The sequence below is a fragment of the Neomonachus schauinslandi genome, chromosome 1 (assembly GCF_002201575.2).
Source record: "Neomonachus schauinslandi chromosome 1, ASM220157v2, whole genome shotgun sequence".
Lineage (NCBI taxonomy): Eukaryota > Metazoa > Chordata > Mammalia > Carnivora > Phocidae > Neomonachus > Neomonachus schauinslandi.
Window position 1 is genome coordinate 157,000,344 of NC_058403.1, and position 24,504 is coordinate 157,024,847.

Consider the following 24,504-nt stretch of genomic DNA (forward strand, 5'->3'; position numbering starts at 1 on the left):
TGAGCCAAAGGCAGATGCTTAACCGACTGAGCCACCCAGGCGCCCCATAGCCTGTTCTTATTTTAGAGATGCAATATCTTTGGGTCTCTCCGAGATACTAACTGGAATTTAAAAATTATCTGAATGTTCTTTTTTTTTTTTTTTAAAGATTTTATTTATTTATTTGACAGAGAGAGACACAGCGGGAGAGGGAACACAAGCAGGGGGAGTGGGAGAGGGAGAAGCAGGCTCCCCGCAGAGCAGGGAGCCCGATGCAGGACTCGATCCCAGGACCCTGGGATCATGACCTGAGCTGAAGGCATTTGCTTAACCAACTGAGCCACCCAGGCGCCCAAAAATTATCTGAATGTTCTATGTTCTGTGTCCTCACTGCTCCCATAGTTGTTCTTTCTCCTTAATTCTGTTAGGAAGGGAGCCTCCCTTCTCCACCATCTTTCCTAGTGTTTGTCTTGGCTGAGCTGTTATTTGTTCCTGTGATCTCCTCTGCTATCCACATTCCCAGAAATTTATTTAAACCTTTAAAACTTTGACAGTTGAAAAGCCGTTCTACCATTTGATAGAAATTTTGAGGGAGGCCCTTAAACTGTCTCTCTCCCATCCAAAGAGTATTTTAAAACAGTCTTTGATGTTTATTTTGCAACAAAATGGCAGCCGATTAAAGTTGCTACCTAGAAATAGCTTCTGTGTTTTGAATGAATCTCCAACAGAACAGGCCCATGACTTTGCTATGTTGTTACCCTGAAGAGGCCTGGGCTTCACTGAAAAGCCAGAAAAGTCCTGCTGTCCAGGAGGCCTCCTAAATTCTGCACTTCAAGATATGATTCCCAGGAATGGCAGGGAGGATAAAATTCCCCCCTGTCACCGCCAACAGCGACCCTGGCCATTTTGGGAGGCTCTGGGCTCAGCTATTAAGCTCTCCTGACATCTTTCTTTATTTCCCAGCTAGAGCTTAAATCTCAGCAAAAGAGCACAGTTTAGGAACAATTGTCATAATCTCTGTGTCTCATCTGTCCCGTGATCAGAAGATTCTCAGACCTCATTCGACGGTTTTGCTAAGAGGCCTCCTATTACAACCCATTGGGAAAGAGATAAAGGGAACCTTTTCTAGTGGGTTGTCTGGGGTCTTCTTGGCGAAATCCCCAGATGAGGAAACACAAATGCATTATAAGAACGATGGAGATGTTAACTTCTCGTCGTGTACTGTTAACGAGGGCTATCTCCAAGGGGTGCAATCATACATACTTTCTTTCTACTTTATACATTCCTGTATTCATAGAATTTTATGGCAGATTTGTGTCATTTTTGTCATCATGAAGGAAACAAGGACTAGCCTGGCCCCTGTCTACCCCACAGTCTGCCCCCCACTCCCCCACCGTGTCCAGCCTTATTTCCCACCCCTTTCCAAAAGGACTGGTAATCCGACTCCCACTGTCCCCCTGTGGGTCTCATGGTTGCTTTATATTATCTGTTCAGTGAATACTGAACAGATCAGTGATGGATGATGAAACTAGCGAATGAGGTTTCTGTCTCTGTCCTTAGACTACGTCTTTCCAGACTTGACTGAGAAGGCGGGTCCAATAGAAGACACCAGCCAGGGTCAAGAAGTGCCGAGTCTGCCCTCCCCCTTGCCCAAGATGAACCTGGTGGAGCCACCGTGGCATATGGCTCCTGGCGAGGAGGAAGAGGAAGAGGAGGAAGAGGAGGAGGAGGAGAGGGAAAAGGAGGAGGTAGAGAAGGAAGAGGAAGAGGAAGAAGAGGAGCTGCTGCCTGTGAACGGATCCCAAGAAGAAGCACAAACTCAGGTCCACAGCTTTTCTCCCACCAGCAGCAGCCAGATGCCTGGGGCTGCCAAACACAGGCATGAAGAATCTGGGGACCAGGCCTCCTCAGATGTGGAGGTGGGGAGCAGCATGGAGCCCAGCCTGTCACCACCTGCAGTCACCCCAAGTACAGTGACCCTGGGGGGTCAGGACTTCATCAGCCAGGAGGCAGGGGGCGCAATGCTGCAAGTCACAGGGCATGGGGTAGAGTTTGAGGCCCCTCAGGAAGTAAGCGAGGAGGCCACTGTGGGAGCAGTGGGGCTGGCTGGCAAGCAAGGGGAGGTGCCGTCCTTGGCGTCATTCCCTCAAACAGAAGCTCCCAGTGGGGCTGAGAGCCCAGATGAAGACCCCCTTTACCTTGGAGTCTCAGCCTCTTTCCCCCTGGCCCCCCGAGATGTGGAGCTGACACCTTCCTCTGCTACCTTGGGGCGAGAAGACCTGAGCCAGCAGCCCCAGGAAGGACAGGCTGCCGAAGCCCAGTCCAGAATACCCTGGGATTCTACTCAGGTAAAGTTAACGGCACATGAAGGCCATCTGGCTGCAGCTTTCTCTAAGGAGCCTGGTCATCCCCTGGCTGCACAGTGGGGCTGAGAGGGTCTGCCAGGCTGAGGTGGGAGGCCCCTGTATAGCATGTAGAACCCCAGCAGAACTTTTGGGATGCACACCTCCTCGCCCTGCTTGGGTGTTCTCACCACACTTAACACGCAAAGCTCCTGGAAGAGCTTGGCTTCCCTGGTCTGGCCTTGTTCACAGCTACTGCTGCCACCTGGGGCCTTCCCACTGCCTGACCTGTGCCCCCACCCCCATCTCCACCCCCACCCCTGTACGTGCGTCGCCCTCTTCTCTCCTCCTCATGCCTGCCCAGCACGCATGCCCAGGCCAGTGCTCATACCTGGGAAGGGACAGAAGGGAAGGGAGGCCCAAATTGCCAGCCCCTGCATCTGGCCTGCAGGCCTGTTTTTGTTTGACCTATGGAACATGAAACCCCTGCAGGGTTGCCACTGAAGGCCTGTGGCTGGGGCAAGCCCTGTCAGGCCCCTCCTCTCATTGAAGACATCATCTGTGTGGTCCCTGGAGACATCTGGGGATGCCACCCTGCAGAGGCTGTCAGCTCCCACCTAGCTGTCACGAACCTGCAGCTGGCCTTCCCCTTCCGGCTTCTCAAAGGGTTTCCATCTGTGCTTTCTCTGGATGCCTTTCCTTGTGCCTTTGTAACTGTCGCCCTTCTTTTTGTTTCACTGTCCAGGTGATCTGCAAAGACTGGAGCAATCTGGCCGGGAAGAACTACATCATTCTGAACATGACGGAGAATGTAGACTGTGTGAGTGCTGAGCTAGGCGGGGACCATAGGGAAGGATGGGAGTGGGTGGGCGGGCTGAGTGTGGGCAGAGGGAGCACACGGGGCATGGGGAGGGGCTTAGCCTAACCTAGGGGAGGAGCCAGCCCCCACCCTTGTCTAAAACCCATGTTTAAATTCCTAAGGGCTCTTTTATTCTTGCCCCACTCTGTTTAATTTCAAGGAATAGTTTTGTTCACCTGTGCAATGTCTTATCTCCTGGAGGATATTGAAACAGTCTTTTAAAAAGTTGCTTTCCTTATTTGTTAGTTTTGGCCTTGGTTTTCTCACATGTCTTTGTTCCTCAGATGTCTGGTGGGTTCTTTCAGAGCTATTTAAGGAGGGCCATCAAAAAGCTGGTTGAAGCTTTGAGCTTGGAGTGGGGTTTGTTAACTGTGGCTTCTCAGGAGGGTGGACTGGCTGGGCCATTTGACAGTTTTTAATGTCAACATTTTTAGGTCCTTCCTCTTGGGCGACTAGATTCTTTGAAAAAGGAACGTCTGTCCTACTGGGAGCATAAAGGGCTGGTTGCCAGCGTTCTGGGAGCCAGGCTGGGGAGACGGCTGTTCACCTCAGTGTTAGAGAAGGCGTGCACGGATAAATTCATTTACTCCCTCTTGGAGTGTGAGCCCCCTCCCACAGTTGTGCCCCGTGTCCTCTGGGTCAGAGGGCCTCTATTTTACCCTCTTTGCAAAATCAATTTTCAGTCTTCTGCCAGGGGACAGGGACATTTGTCAGCTCTACAGTGCTGGGAGAGGAATTAGGGATCCAGCTGCTTCTTAAACAGCCTTTCAAACAGTTTTCCTATTTTTAGAACCATTTTCATCGTCCCTTCCAAAGGTAACCAGTGCTGCTTATTTGAGAGCATTTTAGTTGGGAGTTTGACAATGTAAGTGTGATTGCTTCTCAGCTTGTCCCATTTTGGCTTAGGATTTGGCTCTTTGGGGCTTGCTAGATTAGGAAATCCTAACTCATCCATATGCCTCCAGTGCCCAGACTTTGTTGCTCTTGTTTCCTCTTCTGTTTTGTTTTGTTTTTGTCTTTGTGGTTTTAGACCTTGAAAAAATTCTTTACTTTCGTTTAGTGGATTTGGGGAAAAATGAAAGTACATGCATGTGTTTCATTCAAAAGTGACCCAGGAGATTGTTTTCTTTTTTCCCATTATAAATAATAAACAAGTGGATTTTTTTTAACATGATTGATACATTTTAATCTGTTGCAGTGATTTTTTATTCTTATTGATGCTTACATGCCCCATCTCTGGCCAGTGAGAGCCTCTTTGAGTTGGCTTCTAAGTTTTTTTGACCAACCTGTTAGTGTTTAATAGATTCCTTGCTTTCTGGTGTTATAAGGTGTTTGGGCTCATCTTATACTTTCCTTCCCCCACACATGAAATCATCATTTCTCCAAGCCCTCATTCCTTTTATTGGGAAATGATACTTGGAGACCACAGTATGGGTCCTTGAGACTCTTAAATTTTGTGTATGCATATTTGAACAATAAAGTCTAAAGATAATGTCTGTCTTCTTTCCAAATAACACATACATATATAAAAATGCTTTCATTCTGCTTCCCCCCCCCCTTTTTTTTTTGAAGATTTTATTTATTTGACAGAGGAGACACAGTGAGAGAGGGAACACAAGCAGGGGGAGAGGAGAAGCAGGCTTCCCGCTGAGCAGGGAGCCCGACTCGGGGCTCGATCCCAGGACTATGGGATCATGACCTGAGGGGAAGGCAGACACTTAACAACTGAGCCACCCAGGCGCCCCACTGCTTTCCCTGTTTTTGTCTTGTTAGTTTTTCTCATTTACTATTTGACCTCTGCCTAATTAATCATTATTTTTTTCATGATGGATTTTTTTATCGTGGTAAAAATATCTAACAAAAATTGATCATTTTAACCATTTTTAAGGTATTACAGTGGTGTTGAGTATGTTAACATTGTTATGAAACATATCTCCAGAACTTTTCATCTTGCAAAACTACACTCTGTGACCATTAATCACTCTCTCAGGCCCCTAACCACCACCATCCTACTCTCTGTCTCTAGGAATTTGGCTTCTTTAAGTATGTCTTACAAGTGGAATCATACAGTATTTGTTCTTCTGTGACTGCCTTATTTCATTTAGTAGAATGTTCTCAAGGTCCATCCATGTTGCAGTGTGTGTCAGAATTTCTTCCTTTTTTAATTCTGAATAATATTCCATGGTATGTATAGACCACATTTTGTGTATCTGTTTGTCTGTCAATGGATATTTATGTAGCTTCCCCATCTTGGCTATTGTGAATAATGCTGCTATGAACGTGAGCCCACCAATATCTCTTTGAGACCCCATTTCTTTTTTTTTTTTTTTTTAGATTTTTATTTATTTAACAGAGAGAGAGAGAGAGCACAAGTAGGCAGAGCGGCAGACAGAGGGAGAGGGAGAAGCAGGCTCCCTGCCGAGCAGGGAGCCTGATGTGGGGCTCGATCCCAGGACCCTGGGATCATGACCTGAGCCGAAGGCAGACGCTTAACAACTGAGCCACCCAGGCGCCCCGAGACCCCATTTCAAAACCCGTACACACCCAGAAGTGGAATTGCTGGATCATATAGTACCTCTGTTTTTGATTTTTAAAGAAATCCGTATTGTTTTCTACAGTGACTACACCATTTCACATTCCCACCGGCAGTGGACAAAGGTTCCAGTTTCTCCACATCCTCACCAACACTTGTTTTCTATTTTGTGTGTGTGTTTTGTTTTTTAAAGATTTTATTTATTTGAGAGAGAGAGAGTATGGGTGGTGGGGTGGGGGGGCAGTGGTGGGGAAGGGAGAAGCAGGCTCCCCACTGAGCAGACCCTGGGATCATGATCTGAGCTGAAGGCGGCTGCTTAACTGACTCAGCCACCCAGGCACCTGTTCTCGTTTTTTTTTTTAATAGTGGTCATCCTAATGGGTATGAGGCAGAATCTCGTTATGGGTTTGATTTTCATTTCTCTGATGATTAGTGATGTTGAGTATTAGTCATTATTATTAACAGTCAGTGCTTATTTTGCTTTATCAATATATTTGTTTCTTTGCTTACACGTCTTTTCACATCCCCATTCCTTTCTTGTGAATTTAATTGCCTTCTTCCTGAAATATACCCTTAGCAGCTCTTTCTATAAGGATATATCTGTATCAGCCCTTATTAGTGTAAAGAATGTCTTTAATTTTCTCATGTTCTTTTTTTTGTAGCTTTTTATTTTGATATAATTTCAGAAGACTGCTACAAAGAAATCCTGTGTATATTTCAGCCAGAATCACCAGCTCTTAGCATTTTCCAAACCATCTGAGAGTAAGTTGAGACACATATGAGATATAGTTAGGTTTTTTTTGTTTCTGTTTGTATTCAGTTTTGGATTTTTCCCCCCTCATCCTTGTTGATTTAGTTGTATTTTTGAGCATGTAAAACATTAATATGGTTCTAAATATCTAAATGACACAAAAATGTATGCTTAAAGAAATACTCCTCTCCCCCATCACCTCTTGCCCTCCATTCCCACCCACTCCCTCTAGGTAACCAGTCTCATTAGTTTCTGGTTATCCTTCTGGGTTTCTTTTTATAGAAATAAGCAGATAGATATATAATTTTTTGCAGGAAGTGTAGCATATTATTTATATTTTTATCAGTTTGCTAGGGCTGTCATAACAAAGTACCACACTGGGTAGCTTAAAAACAAATTTATTCCCTCACTGTTTTGAAGACTGGAAGTCCAAGATCAAGGTGTCAGGAGGATTAGTTTCTCCTGAAGCCTCTCTCCTTGGTTTGCAGATGGCCATCTTCTCTCTGTGTTTTCACATCATTGTCCCTCTGTGCTTGACTGTGTCCTTCATCTCCTCCTCTTGTAAGGACCCCATCAGATTGGATAGGGTCACCCTAACAACCTCATTTTAGCTCAGTCACCTGTTGAAAGACCCTGTCTCCAAATACAGTCACAGTCTGAGATACTGGGGGTTAGACTTCAACATATGAATTATTGGGGGGACACATACTCAGTCCATAACATTATTCTTTTGTATTTTGCTTTTCTTGCTTAACAGTATATGCTGGAAATCACTTTATGTTAGTGCATGGAGATTATTCTCAATCATTTTGTGTATGTATTATAGATTATTCATTAAGTTTCCTTTGTGTGGGCATTTGGGTGGTTTCCAGTATTCTGCAGTTACTTACAAGGCTGCATTGAATAACCTTGTGCGTATGTACTTTTGTGCTGTTGGGATGTATCTTCAGAGTAAATTCCTGGAAGTGGGATTGCATATGCAGTTTGTTAGATATTACCAATTTCCCATTTCTTTCTCATTCTCATTAGAAGTTTATTGGGCCTTATTTTTCTATCTGTGATGTCTCTTAACACTTTTATGCTTTCTCTTTTTAAAATTTCTCTGATGAGGGGTGCCTGGGTGGCTCAGTCGGCTGAGCATCCAACTCTTGGTTTCAGCTCTTTGGGGTCCTGGGATTGAGCCCCACATGGGGCTCCGTGCTCAGCGGGGAGTCTGCTTGAGGATTCTCTCTCTCCCTCTCCCTCTGCCCCTTCCCCTGCTCATGTTTTCTCTCTCTCTCCAAAATATAAATAAATAAATAAATCTCTCTGATGCATTCTGAGTGATTTCCTAGCTTTAGCTTCCAAATTAATAACTCTCTTCAGCAGTGTCTAATCTTCTGTTTGATCCATCCATTGAATCTTTAGTATAGATAACTGTTTTATATTTTTAGAATTTCTCCTTGGTTCCAAATCCCTCCCTTTATTCTTCATTTTGTTCCCTTCTTTCATTGTGGTTTCTATTCTTTCATTTTCTGAATTATTTTAAGTATATTGATTTCATGATCTCTCACCTTTTGTTTTAGTAACACGACATCCTGGGATGTCAGGTCTCCTGTTGGTGGCTTTGTACCTTGTTTCCTTGTATGGATCATTCTTCATTATTGTGATCTCCTCTTCAACCCCGGGTTGTAAAAGAGTTCCAACAGAGTGGTTTCAGGGAAACTTTGGGAGTTCCAGGAGTCCTAGGTCAGCTTTCATCTTAATCTCTTGGCTTGAATTTTTATATCATGAAGGACTGCCATTTGGACTCCAAACCCAGGTGAAGCACAAGTGATCTTGGATAATCTTTTTCTCTTACCCATGGACCCCGGCAGATGGCAGAGCCCATTACAACTCCTCCAGGAGATCAGGAATGTTTTTGAGTCCCCATTTCACTGAAAGGGCTGCTCTTTGGGGCTTCAGGCTCCATCCTGGTACTCTGCTCTAATTCTTCATTTCACGTGGGCCAAGAGCATGTAAGCATTTAAAGCCAAGTCTCCAGCTCCTGGGTTCCATTTCTAGGCCCTGGACCCCCACGAATTGCTGCAGCTTTAGCACCTGCTCACTCTTCTGGCTTTGAGTTCCTCTGTTTCTGCCTATATTTTTTCCCCAAGCGTTGCTCTGTGTTTGTAGCAAGGTGGACGAGCAGGACTTTCATCAGCTCTATCTGCTGTATTGCCACAAGTCAAAATGATGGGCTCGGTCATATGTCCCTTCCTGTTTACCATAAGGACCATTCCAGACACTTGGAGGAGTTGCATATAACTTCAGCGTTGGAAATGGGTGCTTGGACAGTAGCAGGAGAACTGGAGCCCTGACTGTGGGAGAAATGGTGTGATGTGAGGGAAGGACCATCCACCCAGGAGTCAGCAGGGAAGATAGCATTGCACTTAAGAAAAGTTCTAATGACTTACAGTATACATCCAGAAAAGCACACAGATCATAAGTGTGCAGCTTGATGGATCATCACAAAAGGACGTAATCAGCCCCCAAATCAAGACACGGAACATGATCAGCACCGCCCAAAGCCCTTCTCATTCTCCTTTCCAGACACTGTTCCCTCATGGGAAACCATTTTCTTGATTTGTAACCCCGTACATTGATTTTGCAAGCTTTTGAACTTTATATAATAATCATTTAGTAGGTAGTACTTTGTGTCTGGCTGTTTGCCCTCAGTGTTCTGTTTTTGAGATTCATCTAGATGGCTGCACGTAGTGAAGTTTGTTCATTGTGCTTCTGTCTAGTATTCCACTTATGTATCCACTCTAATGTTGCTGGGCCTTGGAGTAGTTCCCTTCTTCAAGGGGGGGAAACTGAGGCTCAGAGAGGTGCAGTATTGTGCTAAAGGTCGCAGAGCTGATGAATGGCAGAACCGGAATTTGAACCCAGATTTATTTGATTCCAAATTCAGGGCTTTCTCCCCAGGCCGCTGACACTCAGTTCCCATCTACAGAATAAATGGCATGAAATATGTAGTCATCAGATGCTGCCAGAGTGGACATTGTGGGTCTGTGGGCTTAAGCCGGGCAGACATCTTGACCCAGAGAATGCGGGGTCTGCACACATGGGGGATCATAGGCCTGTGGCATGGGGGGAGGCATTGCCTGTGGGGGGAATGTGCTTCTTTTGTAAGCAGGGAGGCTGCTGGGTACAGTGCCTGTTGCTCAGGCAGATGCAGGTTACACACCCAGCCCTACACATGCACACACGTGCACATGAAGACGGTAAGAACTATTTTGGGAATAGGGCTTTCCTAGCTGCGCGTGGCTATCTCCAGGTACCAGTTTTCTCCCAAATTCAGAACCGAGTTGGCTTTCTGTTCAGCCAGTGAATGCCAAGGCTCGAGCTTGCACCTGACACTTGCCATGGTATCAAGGAACTTGAACCCCCTTGGTGGCCTTTAGGTTGGGATGATGACCAGGAAGCCTCGCTAGCTTGGGCTCTACCAGAAAGGAGATAGGAATGTCAGGGCCCCACGTGGTCTGATGAGATGCCTGGGCCTTGCAGGCAGCCCTGGCTCAAAGCTCTAAGGCAGGGCACTCAAGAGAAAGCGCAACAGCTGGGATAGGTGCGTTGCTGGAAGATTTGGAGACCAGGAACAGGGGTCAGTGATTTCCTGGTTGCAGAAGGGAGAAGGCTGCTGGAGAGGAGCCTGGGGGTGGAGAGCAGCCGCAGGGCCAGTCCCTGATGGGACTAGGTCGGTAGCCTGCCTGGGTTTCTGCGACTCACTGAGTTCCTAGCCAATACCTGCCTCTTGTTCTTGTTTTTTTAAATTACATAATCATATATACACAAGGTCGGGAAAATCTAAACAGTACGAGAGAGTGTCAGATGAGAACAAAATCTGCTTATATCCCTCCTCCTGCCCTGGCCCTGCTTCCAGGGGTTACCATTTTAACCATATCTGTTTTAGTTCCTCCGGTCACCAGTGCCACCATAAAAGTACTCAGATAGCTTTCTTGACTCCCCAACTTTGGGCAGTATCTGTGCAATGACAGCCAAGAGGTGAGCATGTTACTGCTCCCCACCTCCACTCCTGGGTTTGGTGTGCACCTTTGGTCTGTTGCACGCCTGGCCTCCCAGTATATTCATCCCTTGCACTGGACACTTGAATACTCAGGCCCGGCCAGCAGACTTCCGTAGGCCTTCACACACTGCACACTCACTTCCCAGACTTGTTGCACGTGAGTGTATCTGTCCCCAAGCTCAACGGTGAGTATCCCCAGGCAGGCCCCACACCCTCCTCATGTGAGAGGCCCAGGTAGGAAGGAGCACCTGGATGCCCAGTGGATATGTGTCTTGGTGTTCCCACAGTTCCGCCCAAAGGCCAAGCTCAGAGTCTCTCGATGGTCTCCAGAGCTACGAGAGCAGTCCCCTCTGGAATAGCCGGATGGCCTTTCCCAGTGTTTGGCTACTGGGAGGTTGAAGGTTGGAGGTTGGAGCGGGGGCTAGACCTGGAGGCAGGGGGTCAGTAGAGCCCTCTCCCTCACTGGCTTGGGGGCTCTCTTTCCATCCTTGTAGGAGGTGTTCCGGCAGCACCGAGGGCTGCAGCTTCTGGCCCTGGTGGAGGAGGTGCTGCCCCGCCATGGCAGTGGCCATCATGGGGACTGGCACATCTCCCTGAGCAAGCCCAGCGAGAAGGAGCAGCACCTTCTAATGACCTTGGTGGGCGAGCAGGGTGAGCGGGGGCAGCACATGGAAGGGGGGCCCAGGGAGGCAGTGTTAAACCAGCACCGTTTCCCGAGGGCCATGAGAGGTCTGCAGAACCACAGGAAAGCACACAGACAGGGCTTTGACCTTGGACCCTAGGATAGCAGGAAGAGGTAGTGGTTGGGCCCCTAGTGTAGGGTTCAACTGGAGTTGAACTGAAGTTCTGGAGAAGAGGAGGAGGGTGTAAACGTCGGGACCAGGAGGGGAAGAGGTGTGGTTTCAGCACCAGAGGAGACAATGAGTCCTGCACACTGACTGGTGGGGTGCGGAGGGGGCGAGTTCAGAAACGCAGCAGTATGGGGCTTTGGGGTGACCGCCCGGTGTCCCATGTGTCAGATGGCAGGCATTCACTCATTCGTTTGCAATGAGGCCACATAGGAGAAAGGGGGAGTGCACACACCATGGGGTCTGCATGTGGTCAGGAGGGGGAAAGCAAGCCTCTGGAAGCTCAGGCCAGAGGCTCTCCCAGGGAGCTGGGGGCACCCCAATGGCCAAGGCTGTGCTGATGATGGTGTCTCCCCCCAGGGGTGGTGCCCACTCAAGATGTCCTTTCCATGCTGGGTGACATCCGAAGGAATCTGGTGGAGGTAAGAAGGCAGGGAGCTCTGGGAGCAGGGCTGCCTTCCCTGAGGGTAGGAGATAGACTGCATGGTGGTGCAAAGGAGCAGAAGACAGAATCTTGCTCTGCACAGCTCCTCCTTTCGGTCCTCCTAAGACACAGTTCCTGTGGGAGAGACAGAGTGAACGAATGCGTAGGAATGTGTATGCACCACCGCACAGTTTGCGAAAGGGCCCGGAGGGGGTGTTGGTCAGGATAGGACTCAGAGGGAAGGGGACCTCCGAGGTCCCTTGGGGGCCTGATGGGTAAGTGGGAGTCTTGTGGGTAGGTGGGAATTGCCCTAGGAATTGGGCAGAGGCCTGGTGGGGTGGGAGAGCGTGATGCAGTTTCAGAAACCACAAGAGAAAGCACGACAGGCATGGGCATGCTCTGGAAGCCATCAACCAGGCACCATCTGGCGGGATGGGGCTCGGGCTCAGGGGAGGGCCCTGCCATCTCGAGGGGCACCTGTGACTCAGTGCAGTTGGCCAGCTGCATGGCAGGTCCTGGAGACATGGGCTGAGGAGCAGGCTGGCCAACCTGTCCTCCTGCACAGCCAGCCACCCCTGTGTAGGGCTGAGCAGAGCCGGGGCCTGGGAGGGGAAGGCCCCCCCTCGGTCCTCCTCCTTGGTCCTCCTGCTCCTTGTTTTACTTTCTCTGCAAGGGAGGACCTTGGGTTCCTCACCTCCTTTCTTCAGGACAGCCACCATGCCAGCTCCTCACTGTGAAACCCAGTGACCTGGTATCAGTCCTCTCCCTTCTCCAAGGCTCTGCAGTGTTTCACAGCTGGGAAAGATGAGCTGTGCGTGACCGTGCACCCCACCTCCTTATCTATTACGCGCAAGGCGGAAAGGTGGTTGTGCTGGTGGTTTGGGGTTTTTTTGATAAGCACACTGAATGCTTACTAAGTGCCAGACTGCGCTGGGTTCTCTCACTCAGCCCTCAGTGCCAGCCCGGGCCTCGTGAGGATTAAATAAGGTACCCGGTTGAGTACCATTGGTGCCCTATTTAAGATGAGAGCTGTAGCCCAGAGAAGGGAAGTGATTCACCCAAGAACGCACAGCCAGGAAGCAACAGAGCCAGGCTTTGGACCAGGACTGAATGATTTAAGAGCCCAGGCCTTTAAGCATGATGCTGGCCTTACTACCTGGATGGCTACCAAGGGCCTTTCCAGTTGTGAAATTCTGGGTTCATGAACATGGGATGGTGGCGGGGGGGCAGGTGGAAACTTGGGCTGGCCTTCATCTTTTTCCCACAGAAACTTCCTGCCTCTTCCGGCCCCTGGGTGTTCTAGCTTTGCTGGACACTATTCAGACTGACCTGGTCTGGCAAATTTAGCAATTTCATTGGTGGGTGAACCCAGCAAGAGAAACTGATCTTTGGTAACTAAAAAGTCAATAGAGAAAAGTACTGGAAATAGACAGTTTGTTCATAGACACCCAAGAAGAGATGAAACCTGGCCTCAGGGGAGTCCAAGGCAGAAAGGGAGGCTCCCAGGTCTCTGCACTGGGAGCTAGTAGACAGCACCCTCACCCTGGCACCTGTCATCTGATGAGGATGGCACCTCCCCTTCCCTGCTCTCTGCTTGAGATGCTGATTTGTGGAGAGAGCACCTGCCTGGCCCAGTATGGGCACAGTAGCCTCTAGGCTTGAGAAGACCAGCCCACCCAAGACAGCTTGCACTGTGGCAGGGGTACCGGCCAGCCAAATGCCATTGGTGACCACCCACTCTTATGGGAAAAGGGCTGGTGGTGGCCCAGGATGTGGGCTGTCCCCAGCATCCTGTATAGCCCACAATGGTCAGAACGATGCTAGATCACCTCCACGCCCAAGGTGGAAGCTGTGTTCCAGGGACCTGAATCAATAGTGGAGCCAGACTTCTGCCCCAGCAGGGACACGGTCAGGGCAGAGCCATGGGGGGATGTGAGCAGAGGCTGAGAATGGAGGCATGGGATCGAGAGGCTTGGGGCTGCCCTCTGGTGAACGGATAGGGATTGGGCAGAGACAGGGATAGAGCCCCAGGTGAGCACAGGTCCAGGCCTCTAAGAGAGTGTAGTCAGGAGTATGCCAGCCCTTCTCAAAGCCTGTCCCCTGTCCCTGAGCCCCAACCCCACAGCCCCACAGGGAGCCCTGACACCCAGGACTTCAGCTGAGGAAACTGGCCCCTCCCACCCCCAGATTGGCATCCAGAACTACTCCACTACAAGCAGCTGCCAGGCACGGGCCAGCCAGGTGCGCAGCGACTATGGGACGCTCTTTGTGGTGCTGGTGGTCATCGGGGCCATCTGTGTCATCATCATCGTGCTGGGCCTGCTCTATAACTGCTGGCAGCGCCGGCTGCCCAAGCTCAAACACGTGGTGAGCATGGGGGCACGTCTGCAGGAGGGCTTGAGCTGGGGCTGGTGCCTGTGGAGGACAGAGTACCCAGCAGGGAGACTCACTGTCCTCACTGCAGGTGGGGTGGCATTAATGGTCCTGGGATGAGGGGGTCTGTGCCTGAAGCTGCTTGTCCCGAGCCTAGCCCCCAGTTTGTCCCTCCTGTCTGCAGGGCACCAGCCCCATCATAGGTGCTAGAGGTGCAGTGGGGGGCTGTGGGGAGAGATCAGATGATGTCAGGGAAGCCACTGGTTGTTTAGTGCAAAGGATCATCAGGAGTTTGGTTATGGGAACAGAAGGGAATGGGCATCTGTCGAGGGTCCGCGGGGGGTTCCCTGTGTAGGGTTTCACAGACCAGGGAAGGAACAGTGAATGGTTCCGGTGCCGTGAGCCCGGAGTTGTTCGGGCAGGTGGGGGCCTGGGCCGGGGCGCTCGCCCAGCGGCCCTCTCCCACCGCCGCAGTCACACGGCGAGGAGCTGCGCTTCGTAGAGAACGGCTGCCACGACAACCCCACGCTGGACGTGGCCAGCGACAGCCAGTCGGAGATGCAGGAGAAGCAGCCCAGCTTGAACGGCGGCGGGGCTGTCAACGGCCCGGGGGGCTGGAGCGCGCTCATGGGGGGCAAGCGGGACCCCGAGGACTCGGACGTGTTCGAGGAGGACACGCACCTGTGAGGGCGCCCGCCCGCCGGCAGCTCTGGTCCGCTGTGACCCCGCGACCGTGCCCTCGCCCCGTTGGGGCTGCGCCGGGACGAGCGGGGCGGACCCGGAGCGGACAGCCGCGCCTCCCCTCCCCTCCCGGCCCCGGCCGCTGTCCCGCAGCCCGGCCCTCGCTGCGGGGTCTTCCCGCTTCCCACCGACTCACGGAACAGTCTCGGCACAGCCCTCCCCATTTCCACCTGACGCCCCGAGGGGCTTGTCCCGGAACTGCCCCGCTTCCCCGGCCGCGCCCCGGGACCCCCATTAAAGCCGCCCGGAGACCACGCCGGGCCCAGCTCATTTGCCTGCCCGACTCGTTCTTGCTCCGGGGCGGCACGGGGCGGGGCGGGGGCGGGAGCGGGCGCGCAGGGGGCGGGGCGGCGCCGACCGGGTAGGTCCTCCGGGCGCCAGGCGCCGCTGCGGAGCGGGGCGGGGCCGCGTGTGTTTACATCCGGCCGGGGCGCGCCGCCGCCGCCACTGCCGCCTGGGATCGTTCGGCCAGGGGTCCGAGCCGCTCGCACCATGGACACCAGCGACCTCTTCGCCAGCTGCAGAAAAGGGGATGTGGGCCGAGTGCGGTGAGGACCCCGCAGCCCCCGGGGAGGGGGCGGGGTGGGAGGGGCGCCGCCGGCCCCGGCGCATGCGGTGGACCGGCTCCGGACAGGCGCACGCCTCTGCGCCGCCGCAGCCCTGGCGCCGGACCCACCACAGACCGCCCCCCGAGAGCGCCTGGGCGCCCAAGCAGGGGACCGAGGCAGCTTTCCCAGCCGGGGTGCGCCAGGATGGAGTGCTGGGGCTGTTTTACTCCCTGGGGTCCCGGAGGGCTTCTCAGAGGAGAGGACTGCTACGCGGAGCCGCGGAGAAGTGGGCGGAGAGGAGGGTCGCCCTCCGAGCGCTCAGGACCGGGAGGTCAGACCCCGGGGCGGGCCTGGGACTCCAAACGTGGCTCATCGCACTGATACGCACCGGGCCTGGCACGCTCGAAACACCTAGGACCCAGAAACAACCTCTGATCCCCCGGGATTTGGAAACTCCTAAATGCAGTTAAAGCAGATCTGGCGCTGAAATCGCCATAGAACAGGGAGTGACGGGGTGCCTATTTGGGATGTGGGGCATCTCACTTCGTGGGCCCTTCCCTCCCTATTACCTGTATCTGACCCACTACTAGCTCCCTCGGGCTGGTCCCAGGCTTCCTGACTCCCACGGCGTCCCTCGTCCCTCCCCAGCATCAAGTGTCACCTAGGAGTTAGCTGATAACCCCAGAAGCTGAGGGCAGCTCAAGAGCACTCCTGGCCCAACTTGGACGTCTCTCCCAGGCTTCCTGCCCTCAGTGATGGCTTCATCACCATCCATGATGACCACCCCCCTTGCCTCCCACATGCCATCAGCTACCATGTCTCCTGACTTTTGTCTTCTAGAATCTGTTCACTTCTCTTCACGCTTTCACACCACCAGGACACCTGCAGCAGCCTTGTCCTTGGTCTCCCTCCCTCCAGTCTCCCCTATCCAATCTGCTGGCCCAAGCAGCCAGGGGGCTCTAGCAGAACAGATGCGCATCACCACCTCCTCTCTCCCAAATGCCTTCAGGCCAGAATCTTGTCCTCCTCAGCTCTGGGGTCCTGCTTCTGAGGCTCAGTGTTTGCCTTATGAGTTCCCATCTCTACACCTTGTCTACCTGTGTTGGTCCCTTTGCTTCGAATACCTTTCCTGCTTTGGTCTGTCTGTCATCTGTCTTCACCTAGGGGAGACTTCCCTCAGCCAAAAGGGATGTTTTCTTTCTTTCCCCATTCTGTGGGTTTCCTCTCACAGACAGTGAACCTGTCCTGACTCAGGCTCTGACCTCCTCCCGCCTAGGTACCTGCTGGAGCAACGGGACGTGGAGGTGAATGTGCGGGACAAGTGGGACAGCACCCCCTTGTGAGTGCCAGGTGGGTGGGTGGTCACGGCAGGTGCGGGCGGGTGCTTTCAGTCCTGGTAACTGCCTCCTGTACTCTTTGTTTCCCTCCCTCAGGTACTATGCCTGCCTGTGTGGGCACGAGGAGCTAGTACTCTATCTTCTGGCCAACGGTGAGAGAAGGGGCTGGGGCTCTGTGTGTGTGTGTGTGTGTGTGTGTGTGTGTGTGTGTGTGTGGTTTGCATTTGCAGATGCCCTTGATCCTGTCTTTGTGTCACCCCTACACACACCCAATCAGCAAGTCCTGGTGGTTCTGCTTTTAGAACCTATTTTCTGCCTTGTCCACTTCCCCGTCTCCACTGCCACCACCCAGCCCAATTACAGCATCTCTCCCTGGCCCCAAAGCCAGCCTCCTCTGGTCTCCTGACTGCCCCTTTTGCCCCACCTACAATCTGTTCTCCATAATGCAGCCCAGTGGGTCTCCCAAGTCTGATAGGCTTAAAGTACTCCAAAGACTTCCCGTTGCATTTAGCATAAAACTAGAATGCCTTGCCAGTCTTTGTGCTTCTAAGTGACCTGCTCTTCCCCCTCTGGCCTCACCTCCTTTGACTCCCCCATGTGCTCACTCTTCAGCCACACTGGCCTCTCCGGTGCTCGGGCACTTGGGCACTCCCAAGTGTTCTTCTACCTCAGGACCTTTGCACTTGATCTTCTTTCTATTTAGATTGCCCTTTCTCAGATCTTTGCATGGCCGACTTCCTCATTCCATTCAGGTCTCTGCATGTTGTTACGGACACAGTGACCTTCCGTGGCCTCTACGTGGCAGTCACAACCACTGTTACCATTTGTCTTGCTTTCTTTTGCTTCATAGCACCTGACATTTATTAACCTGTTTATTGGCCACTGCCCCACTAGAGAATCAGTTTAGTCAGGACAGGGATTTGTCTGTTTATGACTGTGTTTCCAGGGCATAGAACAGGGCAGTCTCTGAGCCTGCTTTGTTTGTAGTCTGTGGTACCCAGATGTGCCTGTGTGCCTAGGCCCTGGCAGATAAGATGCTAGTGTCATAGTGGGCCCAGGGTAATTTGGAAGGGGCTCCAAATTCCAGGGCTGGGCCCTACATGTGGGAAGGTTGCAGGGGGAGAGATGAGGATTTCCCCCAGACCCTCTCCCAGCCGCAGTGTGCATGTTCCTGACCCTGCTGACTGGTGAGCCCTGCTGCCCCCAGGAGCCCGCTGTGAGGCCAACACCTTTGATGGGGAACGCTGCCTCTATGGGGCACTTAGCGACCCTATCCGCCGGGCCCTGCGCGATTACAAGCAGGTGACAGCCTCCTGCAGGAGGCGGGACTACTACGACGACTTCCTGCAGCGGTGAGATGGGGTGCAGGGCTGGGTGTGTGTGGAGGGGGGCGGTGATGTGGAGCTGAGGGATCTCTGGCAGGGTGGGGTGGGAGCCGCTGTGGTAAGACTGGGGGGAGGTGCATGCTGAACACCCCCTCCGCCTACCCCTCCCCAGGCTTCTGGAACAGGGCATCCATAGCGACGTGGTTTTTGTGGTGCACGGGAAGCCCTTCCGGGCACATCGCTGCGTCCTGGGCGTGCGCAGTGCCTACTTTGCCAACATGCTGGACACCAAATGGAAGGGCAAGAACGTCGTGGTTCTGAGGCACCCACTGGTGCGTCCCTCCCAGGGGCAGAGGGACAGCAGGGGCTTGTGCTGGGTGGCCGCCTCTGACCTCCCCGCCTGGCTATCTCTGCTTGCAGATCAACCCCGTGGCCTTTGGGGCCCTGCTGCAGTACCTGTACACAGGTAAATCTCTGGGCCCAGGGTGGGCAGGCAGGGAGGGCGTTTCTGTCCAGCAGCAGGCCCAGCTGTGGCCTTGGGCCCTCCTTTTACCTCCTGGTACTTATACCCTGCAGTGTGGGCCGGTTCCAACTCCTTCCTGGGTGGGCTGGGAGACAATGAGCTGGTATGTCTGCTCAGGAAGAACTTGTCCCATCTGCAAACTGAGCCCTCTCCTGTCCTGGGGCCTGTAGAACTCAGGCAGTGGCTCCTGATGGGAAAACCAAGGCAGCAAGTAGACCTAGGAGTCCCAGTGCTAGGGACAGCAGAGGGCTCCTCTCCGGCCCTGAGCCTCCCATGCCGCACCCAGGCCGCCTGGACGTCGGTGTGGAACATGTTAGCGACTGCGAGCGGCTGGCCAAGCAGTGCCAGCTGTGGGACCTGCTCAGTGACCTCGAGGCCAAGTGCGAGAAGGTGTCCGAGTTTGGTGCGTCCAGACTTAGGGTCCGGGGCATCGGGCGGGAACTGGCAGGGCCCACTTGGCTCCCTGAAGCTGTACTCTCCCCTCCACAGTGGCATCCAAGCCAGGCACGTGCGTGAAGGTGCTGACTATTGAGCCCCCCACAGCAGACCCCCGGCTTCGGGAGGACATGGCCCTGCTGGCCGACTGTGCCCTGCCCCCTGAGCTCCGTGTAAGCACATGGCGTTCTGGGATGGGGCCCAGTGTGGACATAGCTGTGGTAGACAAGTCCCACTCTTGGGTTCAACCCTTGTGTGACCTGGAGCCAGTTACTTCCCTTTTCTTTTCTTTCTTTTTTTTTTTTTTTTAAGATTTTATTTATTTGAGAGAGAGCGTAAGCACAGGAGCAGTGGGAGGGACAGAGGGAGAGGAAAAAGCAGGTTCCCCTGCTGAGCAGGGAGCCCCATGTGGGGCTCGATCCCAGGACCTGAGACCATGACCCAAGCCGCAGGCAGATGCTTAACCAACTGAGCCACCCAGGCGCCTCGGTCACTTCCCTTTTCTTTCTTTCTTTTTTTTTTTTTTTTTAAAGATTTTATTTATTTTTGATAGAGATAGAGAGAGAGTGTACAAACAGGGGAAGCAGCAGGCAGAGGGAGAGGAAGAAGCAGGCTTCCCGCAGAGCAGGGAGCCCAATGCGGGGCTCCATCCCAGGACCCTGGGATCATGACCTGAGCCGAAGGCAGACGCTTAACGACTGAGCCACCCAGGCGCCTCTCACTTCTCTTTTCTGAGCCCACTTTACTTTTGTTGTTTGTGTTGTACTCAGATCTTCAAATGGGGGACAGTCCACCCTATCGAGCTAGAACAGGCTTTAGACTGGGGCTGGCCACTCTCCCTTGTCCCACCTGCTCTGAGGGTATCTTTTTTCCTGTCCCCCAGGGCGATCTCGGGGAGCTGCCCTTCCCTTGCCCTGATGGCTTCAACAGCTGTCCTGATGTCTGCTTTCGGGTGGAAGGTTGCAGCTTTCTCTGCCACAAGGTGCCGTCCCTTCCCCCCCATGCCACCACTCCCTTGCCTTAAGTCCCTGGCCAGCTGTCTGGGCCCGGGCCCTGGCCCTCGCCCTTCCTGAGCCCAGCCTCCCCCAGGCCTTCTTCTGCGGCCGCAGCGACTACTTCCAGGCCCTGCTGAACGACCACTTCAGAGAAAACGAGGAGCTGGAGGCCTCAGGCGGCCTCCCGGCCATCACTCTCCATGGCATCTCGCCTGACATCTTCACGCACGTGCTCTACTACATCTATAGTGACCACACAGAGGTGCGGGGCTCAGGCAGGCCATGTGCACTGGGCTGGGGGGCATGACCGTCGGGACAGGGCCACAGCCCGGGTCTTCACGGGGTTTAAAGGGAGGACCTAGGTCCTGCTTGGCTCCATGGGGCTGGTTTTCTAGGAAGCTGGAGAGGAAGTGTGGGACACATTTGGATTTGTCTTTCAGGCAGAGGGGACCTCAGTCGGTTCCAGAGCAGGGATGAATGGCAGGAGCCACATCATGAGCACATGCCACCTGGGGTCCCCGAGTTCTCCAGTTGGAGGGTGGGTAGGGAGAGTAACCCTGAATTACCACAACAGTGGGGAGCCCTGAGCTTCCTACCTCTGGATAGCAGCCCATGCCCAGGGTCCTGGATTTCTGTCTCCTGTTCTCTTGTTGCCTCCCTGGGTCTTCAGCTGCCCCAAAGCATCCCTAACGTGTGGGTGACGGGGCAGCTGGGGCTAGTGCCGAAGGCGTGTGTGTGTGTGTGTGTGTGTGTGTAAAAGGCCACTGTGTGTGTGTGTGTGTAAAAGGCTACTGTGGTAAAGCAGAGAGAAGTTTGTTTCTCCTTCATGTCTGAGGTATGTGCACCAGGGCAGATGGCTTACTGGGACCCAGGCTGTCCCCTCCATTTGTCACTGTGACATGGCCTAGGGCAGGGGTCTGCAGACCTTCTCTGAGGACTAGGCATAAGTGTCGTGTGCCCGAGCATCTTTGTCCCGGCCGTCCAGCGCTGCCGTCATGCAGAAGCACCATAGCCGGGGTAGAAGTGAGCGGCTGTAGGTCTGTTCCACTCGCGCTTCCTGACGAGATACAGAGCGGCCCGGACCTCGTCCACAGCACCTGAGGTGGTATTCTCCTTTGCACCTGGAGATCGGGGTACAGGCCGACTCACGCGTTAGGAGGCTGAGGAAGACGAGGCAAGCAGTTTCCTTTGTCCTAGGCCAGGTGGAGGCCACACACACCAGTTCTCCTGTGGCTCTGGAGAGAACTCACTTAGTGGCCGTACTTGTCAGCAATGCAGGCTGGGACATGTGGCCTCTGGTCAGGGAGAAGGCACAGGGGACAAGCTGGGCTGTGATGTCAGCCCTGTGGTCGGCTCATGTAGCACCCCCATTCACATCTTCAGTTTCTGACAGCCTTTTGAGACAGGCATGGTTGCACCTCCCAGAGAGGAGGAAACAGGTGCACAGAGGTGAAGTGACTTGCCTAGGGTCCCAACAGAATTTCAGAACACGGGTCTGTGTGATTCACAGCTCAGCTTCTTTCCCCTGCTAAGGCCCTGCCTGCACCAGGCCTGCAAGCCTGCCTGAGGCCCGGGAACCCCAGTCTCCTCCAGCCTCTCTGGTCCCACAATGCCTGCAGCAATCTGGGTCCCCCTGAGGCCTGGGTGGGAGCTCCTGCCCTGCCTGCAGCCTCCACCCAGCCTTGCGGCCGGGGCCCTGAGTGGCCTTGGTGACCTCGGGGCACACCCTCCCTCACCCCTTCTTTCACTGCAGCTGCCCCCCGAGGCGGCCTATGATGTGCTGAGCGTGGCCGACATGTACCTGTTGCCGGGCCTGAAGCGGCTGTGTGGCCGCAGCCTGGCCCAGCTGCTGGACGAGGACAGCGTGGTGGGCGTGTGGCGCGTGGCCAAGCTGTTCCGCTTGGCACGCCTCGAGGACCAGTGCACTGAGTACATGGCCAAGGTCATCGAGAAGGTGGGCCCGCGGGAGCCGGGGTGGGCGGGGCAGGCTGAGGGCGGGCGGCAGGCGTGCTCTGAGCTGGCCTGTCCGCAGCTGGTGGAGCGGGAGGACTTCGTGGAGGCCGTGCGGGAGGAGGCGGCGGCCGTGGCTGCCCGACAGGAGACGGACTCCATCCCGCTGGTGGACGACATCCGCTTCCACGTGGCCAGCACGGTGCAGACCTACAGCGCCATCGAGGAGGCACAGCAGCGGCTGCGGGCCCTGGAGGACCTGCTGGTGTCCATCGGCCTGGACTGCTGACCGTCAGCTTGTGGCACGTGTGGGCCCTGCGTGTGTGTGCGCGCGTGCGCATGTACGGCTCGTCTTTCTGTTCTTGCTCCGGTGAGGGCATCGTGGTGGGCTGAGGGGGCTCTGTGGGGTTCGCCTCCCCCTCCGTGCCTGGGGGCCCCGAGGGGGGGTCAGGATGAGCCCCCTTCCCCAGCACAGCCAGCCCCCAAGGCCCTGGGGCTGGGCACCGCTCAGGGAAACCTGGGGTGGGGGGTCTCTTTGGGCCTCCCTCCCCCGGGCCCCTCCACACCCCCGGGCCCCTCCACCCCCCCGCTCTCCTGGCCCTGGCTTGTCTGCTTCCAAGCCAAGCCAGCAAGCAACCTTCTCTGAGGAGCAGAGTTGGCCCACAGGGAGCAGAAAAGTCTGTGTGTGGCAATAAAGCTTCATTCGCTGTGGGAGCCTGAGCCTGTGTCTGGGGCGGGCACAGGAGCAGGAGTTGGGGAGGGCCAGGGAGGAAGCTCTGGATTTGGAGCCCCTCATCCAAGCTGGGAAGGCCTCGGTGCCCAACAGGGGCTTCTTGGGGACTGTCGGGGTGTGTCTGTGGGTCTGAGTAGGCAGGCCGTCTCTGCAGGGGCCCTGAGATTCCCCAGCTGGGCCCAGCCTTTCCAGTGGTGGGACTCCCCTCAGGCCCAGTGTTTGCCTTGGGCTCCTCTTGGTGAAGTCCGACCCCCCCACCCCTGCCCTTAGTGGTCCTGGGGGAGGTTTAGTGGGAGCGCTGACTGAGCGACCACAGAGGCTGCTTCCCCCTCAGACAGGCAAGGACCGGCTTCCCAGCCCTGCAGTCCCAGGAGGAGGGCTGGGGAGAAGGGGTGGAGCTGGAAGGGGTAGGAGGAGGCCCAGGGACCCCAGCTAGCCCCAGCCTGGCTCCCTCCACTCCCCAGCCCACTGGCCGCTGGCTGTGGGGACTAACCTCCATCTGCCCTCAGCCCAGGGCCAGCCTCCTTCTTGGGGCAGCCTCCTGGCCCCTGCGACAGGGGCCATGACATTATCAGGGATGTCAGAGGCGGCTTTCTCAGGATACCCTGTAGGCTGCCCCCCACCACAGTCCCTTGGGTCCTGAGGCCCAGGCAGCAAGCACCCTGAGGCCTGCCCCCTTCTGCCCTGGGAACAGCAGTGGGTATCCTGGCCCTCCTGCAGTTATTGTTCTGTCCTTTGTGCCTTTTTACTCTTGTTTGTCAGTTCCAGAACTTCTGGGATCTTTTCCTTAAGCCCCTCCATGCTTTTCATCCATATTGGTCTGGCATGTTGCTCACATGGGGTCAGCTGTAAGATCGGAGGGGTCAGTTGAACAAGGTACCCAGTAGGCAAGAGGGTGATCACCGTGGGGGAGGGGAAGTTGCCAAGTGGACAGCGGGGCCTGCTCGGTGGAAGGCAGGGCTTGGACATGGGCCTGGGAGCCTGAAGAGGCCCGAGATGAGACTGGAGGAGGTCAGCATGGCCAGAGCCCAGGCCCCCAATGGGGCCAGAGTTCCCACCCTCGCTCTACTTCTTACTGCCTGGTCACAGCTCCATGCCTCAGTTTGCCCAGCTGCCTCCCTCGCTGGGGGCATTAAAAGTGAGTTCCTGCTACTTGTTGAGGGGACCACACCGGTGCAGGGGGTGAGCTTGTTGTGTGTTTGTGAAGTGCTGGGCTCCATCCAAGGTGTGGAGGGAGGGACAAGGAGGGTGCAGCAGGGGCTGACTTCAGTTTTGCAATGTCATTCCGCTTGCTCTGGGCACCCAGGCAGGAAGGGTGGAGCCCAGGCTGGTGGCCTAAGAGCCACAGGTCCCACCTTAGACCGCACACTAACTCAATGTGCGCCAAGGTATGTAGTAAGAAGTTTAAACATTAAAAAAAAATTTTTTTAATTACGATGCCTTTTTTTAAAAAAGATTTTATTTATTGGAAAGTGAGCATGAGTGGGGGGAGGGGCAGAAGGAGAGGGAGAGAGAGAATCTCAAGCAGATTCCGTGCTGAGGGCAGAGCCCGACGTGGGGTTCGATCCCACGACCCCGAGATCATGACCTGAGCCAAAACCAAGACTCTGATGCTTAACCGACTGCACCACCCAGGTACCCCGATTACGATGCATTTTTTAAAAAATAGATACTAGGGACAAAAGAACTGGTATAGTGAACACATCTTTTTTACAGCTATTATTTGAAAGCGTATTTGTTTTATAACAGATTGTAAGTAA

The 24,504-nt window shown here is 54.0% G+C and overlaps 2 protein-coding genes across 5 annotated transcripts in view; both read left to right on the plus strand.

Annotated features, from left to right (window-relative positions):
- Nucleotides 1-15,150, plus strand: part of PODXL2 (podocalyxin like 2) — a 36,289-nt gene extending 21,139 nt beyond the window's left edge. The window contains exons 3-8 of the mRNA XM_021695272.1: nucleotides 1,540-2,327; nucleotides 3,067-3,141; nucleotides 11,007-11,163; nucleotides 11,721-11,782; nucleotides 13,972-14,151; nucleotides 14,632-15,150. Coding sequence (XP_021550947.1) covers nucleotides 1,540-2,327; nucleotides 3,067-3,141; nucleotides 11,007-11,163; nucleotides 11,721-11,782; nucleotides 13,972-14,151; nucleotides 14,632-14,844 — 1,475 coding nt within the window. The 3' untranslated portion in view covers nucleotides 14,845-15,150. The remainder of the gene's footprint in view (nucleotides 1-1,539; nucleotides 2,328-3,066; nucleotides 3,142-11,006; nucleotides 11,164-11,720; nucleotides 11,783-13,971; nucleotides 14,152-14,631) is intronic.
- Nucleotides 15,151-15,312: 162 nt separating this feature from the next.
- Nucleotides 15,313-22,716, plus strand: ABTB1 (ankyrin repeat and BTB domain containing 1). 4 transcript variants are annotated; one of them, XM_021694978.1, is made up of 12 exons: nucleotides 15,313-15,446; nucleotides 16,723-16,785; nucleotides 16,880-16,935; nucleotides 17,991-18,135; nucleotides 18,281-18,440; nucleotides 18,529-18,574; nucleotides 18,918-19,034; nucleotides 19,121-19,239; nucleotides 19,950-20,048; nucleotides 20,156-20,323; nucleotides 21,815-22,015; nucleotides 22,094-22,716. In XM_021694978.1, exons 1-12 carry the CDS (start codon nucleotides 15,391-15,393, stop codon nucleotides 22,298-22,300), a joined length of 1,437 nt encoding a protein of 478 aa, XP_021550653.1. In that variant the 5' UTR covers nucleotides 15,313-15,390; the 3' UTR covers nucleotides 22,301-22,716. The 4 variants fall into 4 exon arrangements, with proteins under 4 accessions (XP_021550653.1, XP_021550655.1, XP_044772141.1 ...); XM_021694980.2 differs by lacking the exon at nucleotides 22,094-22,716 and adding an exon at nucleotides 20,502-20,599 and having other exon boundaries at nucleotides 21,815-21,940; XM_044916206.1 differs by having other exon boundaries at nucleotides 21,815-22,716.
- Nucleotides 22,717-24,504: the final 1,788 nt, after the last annotated feature.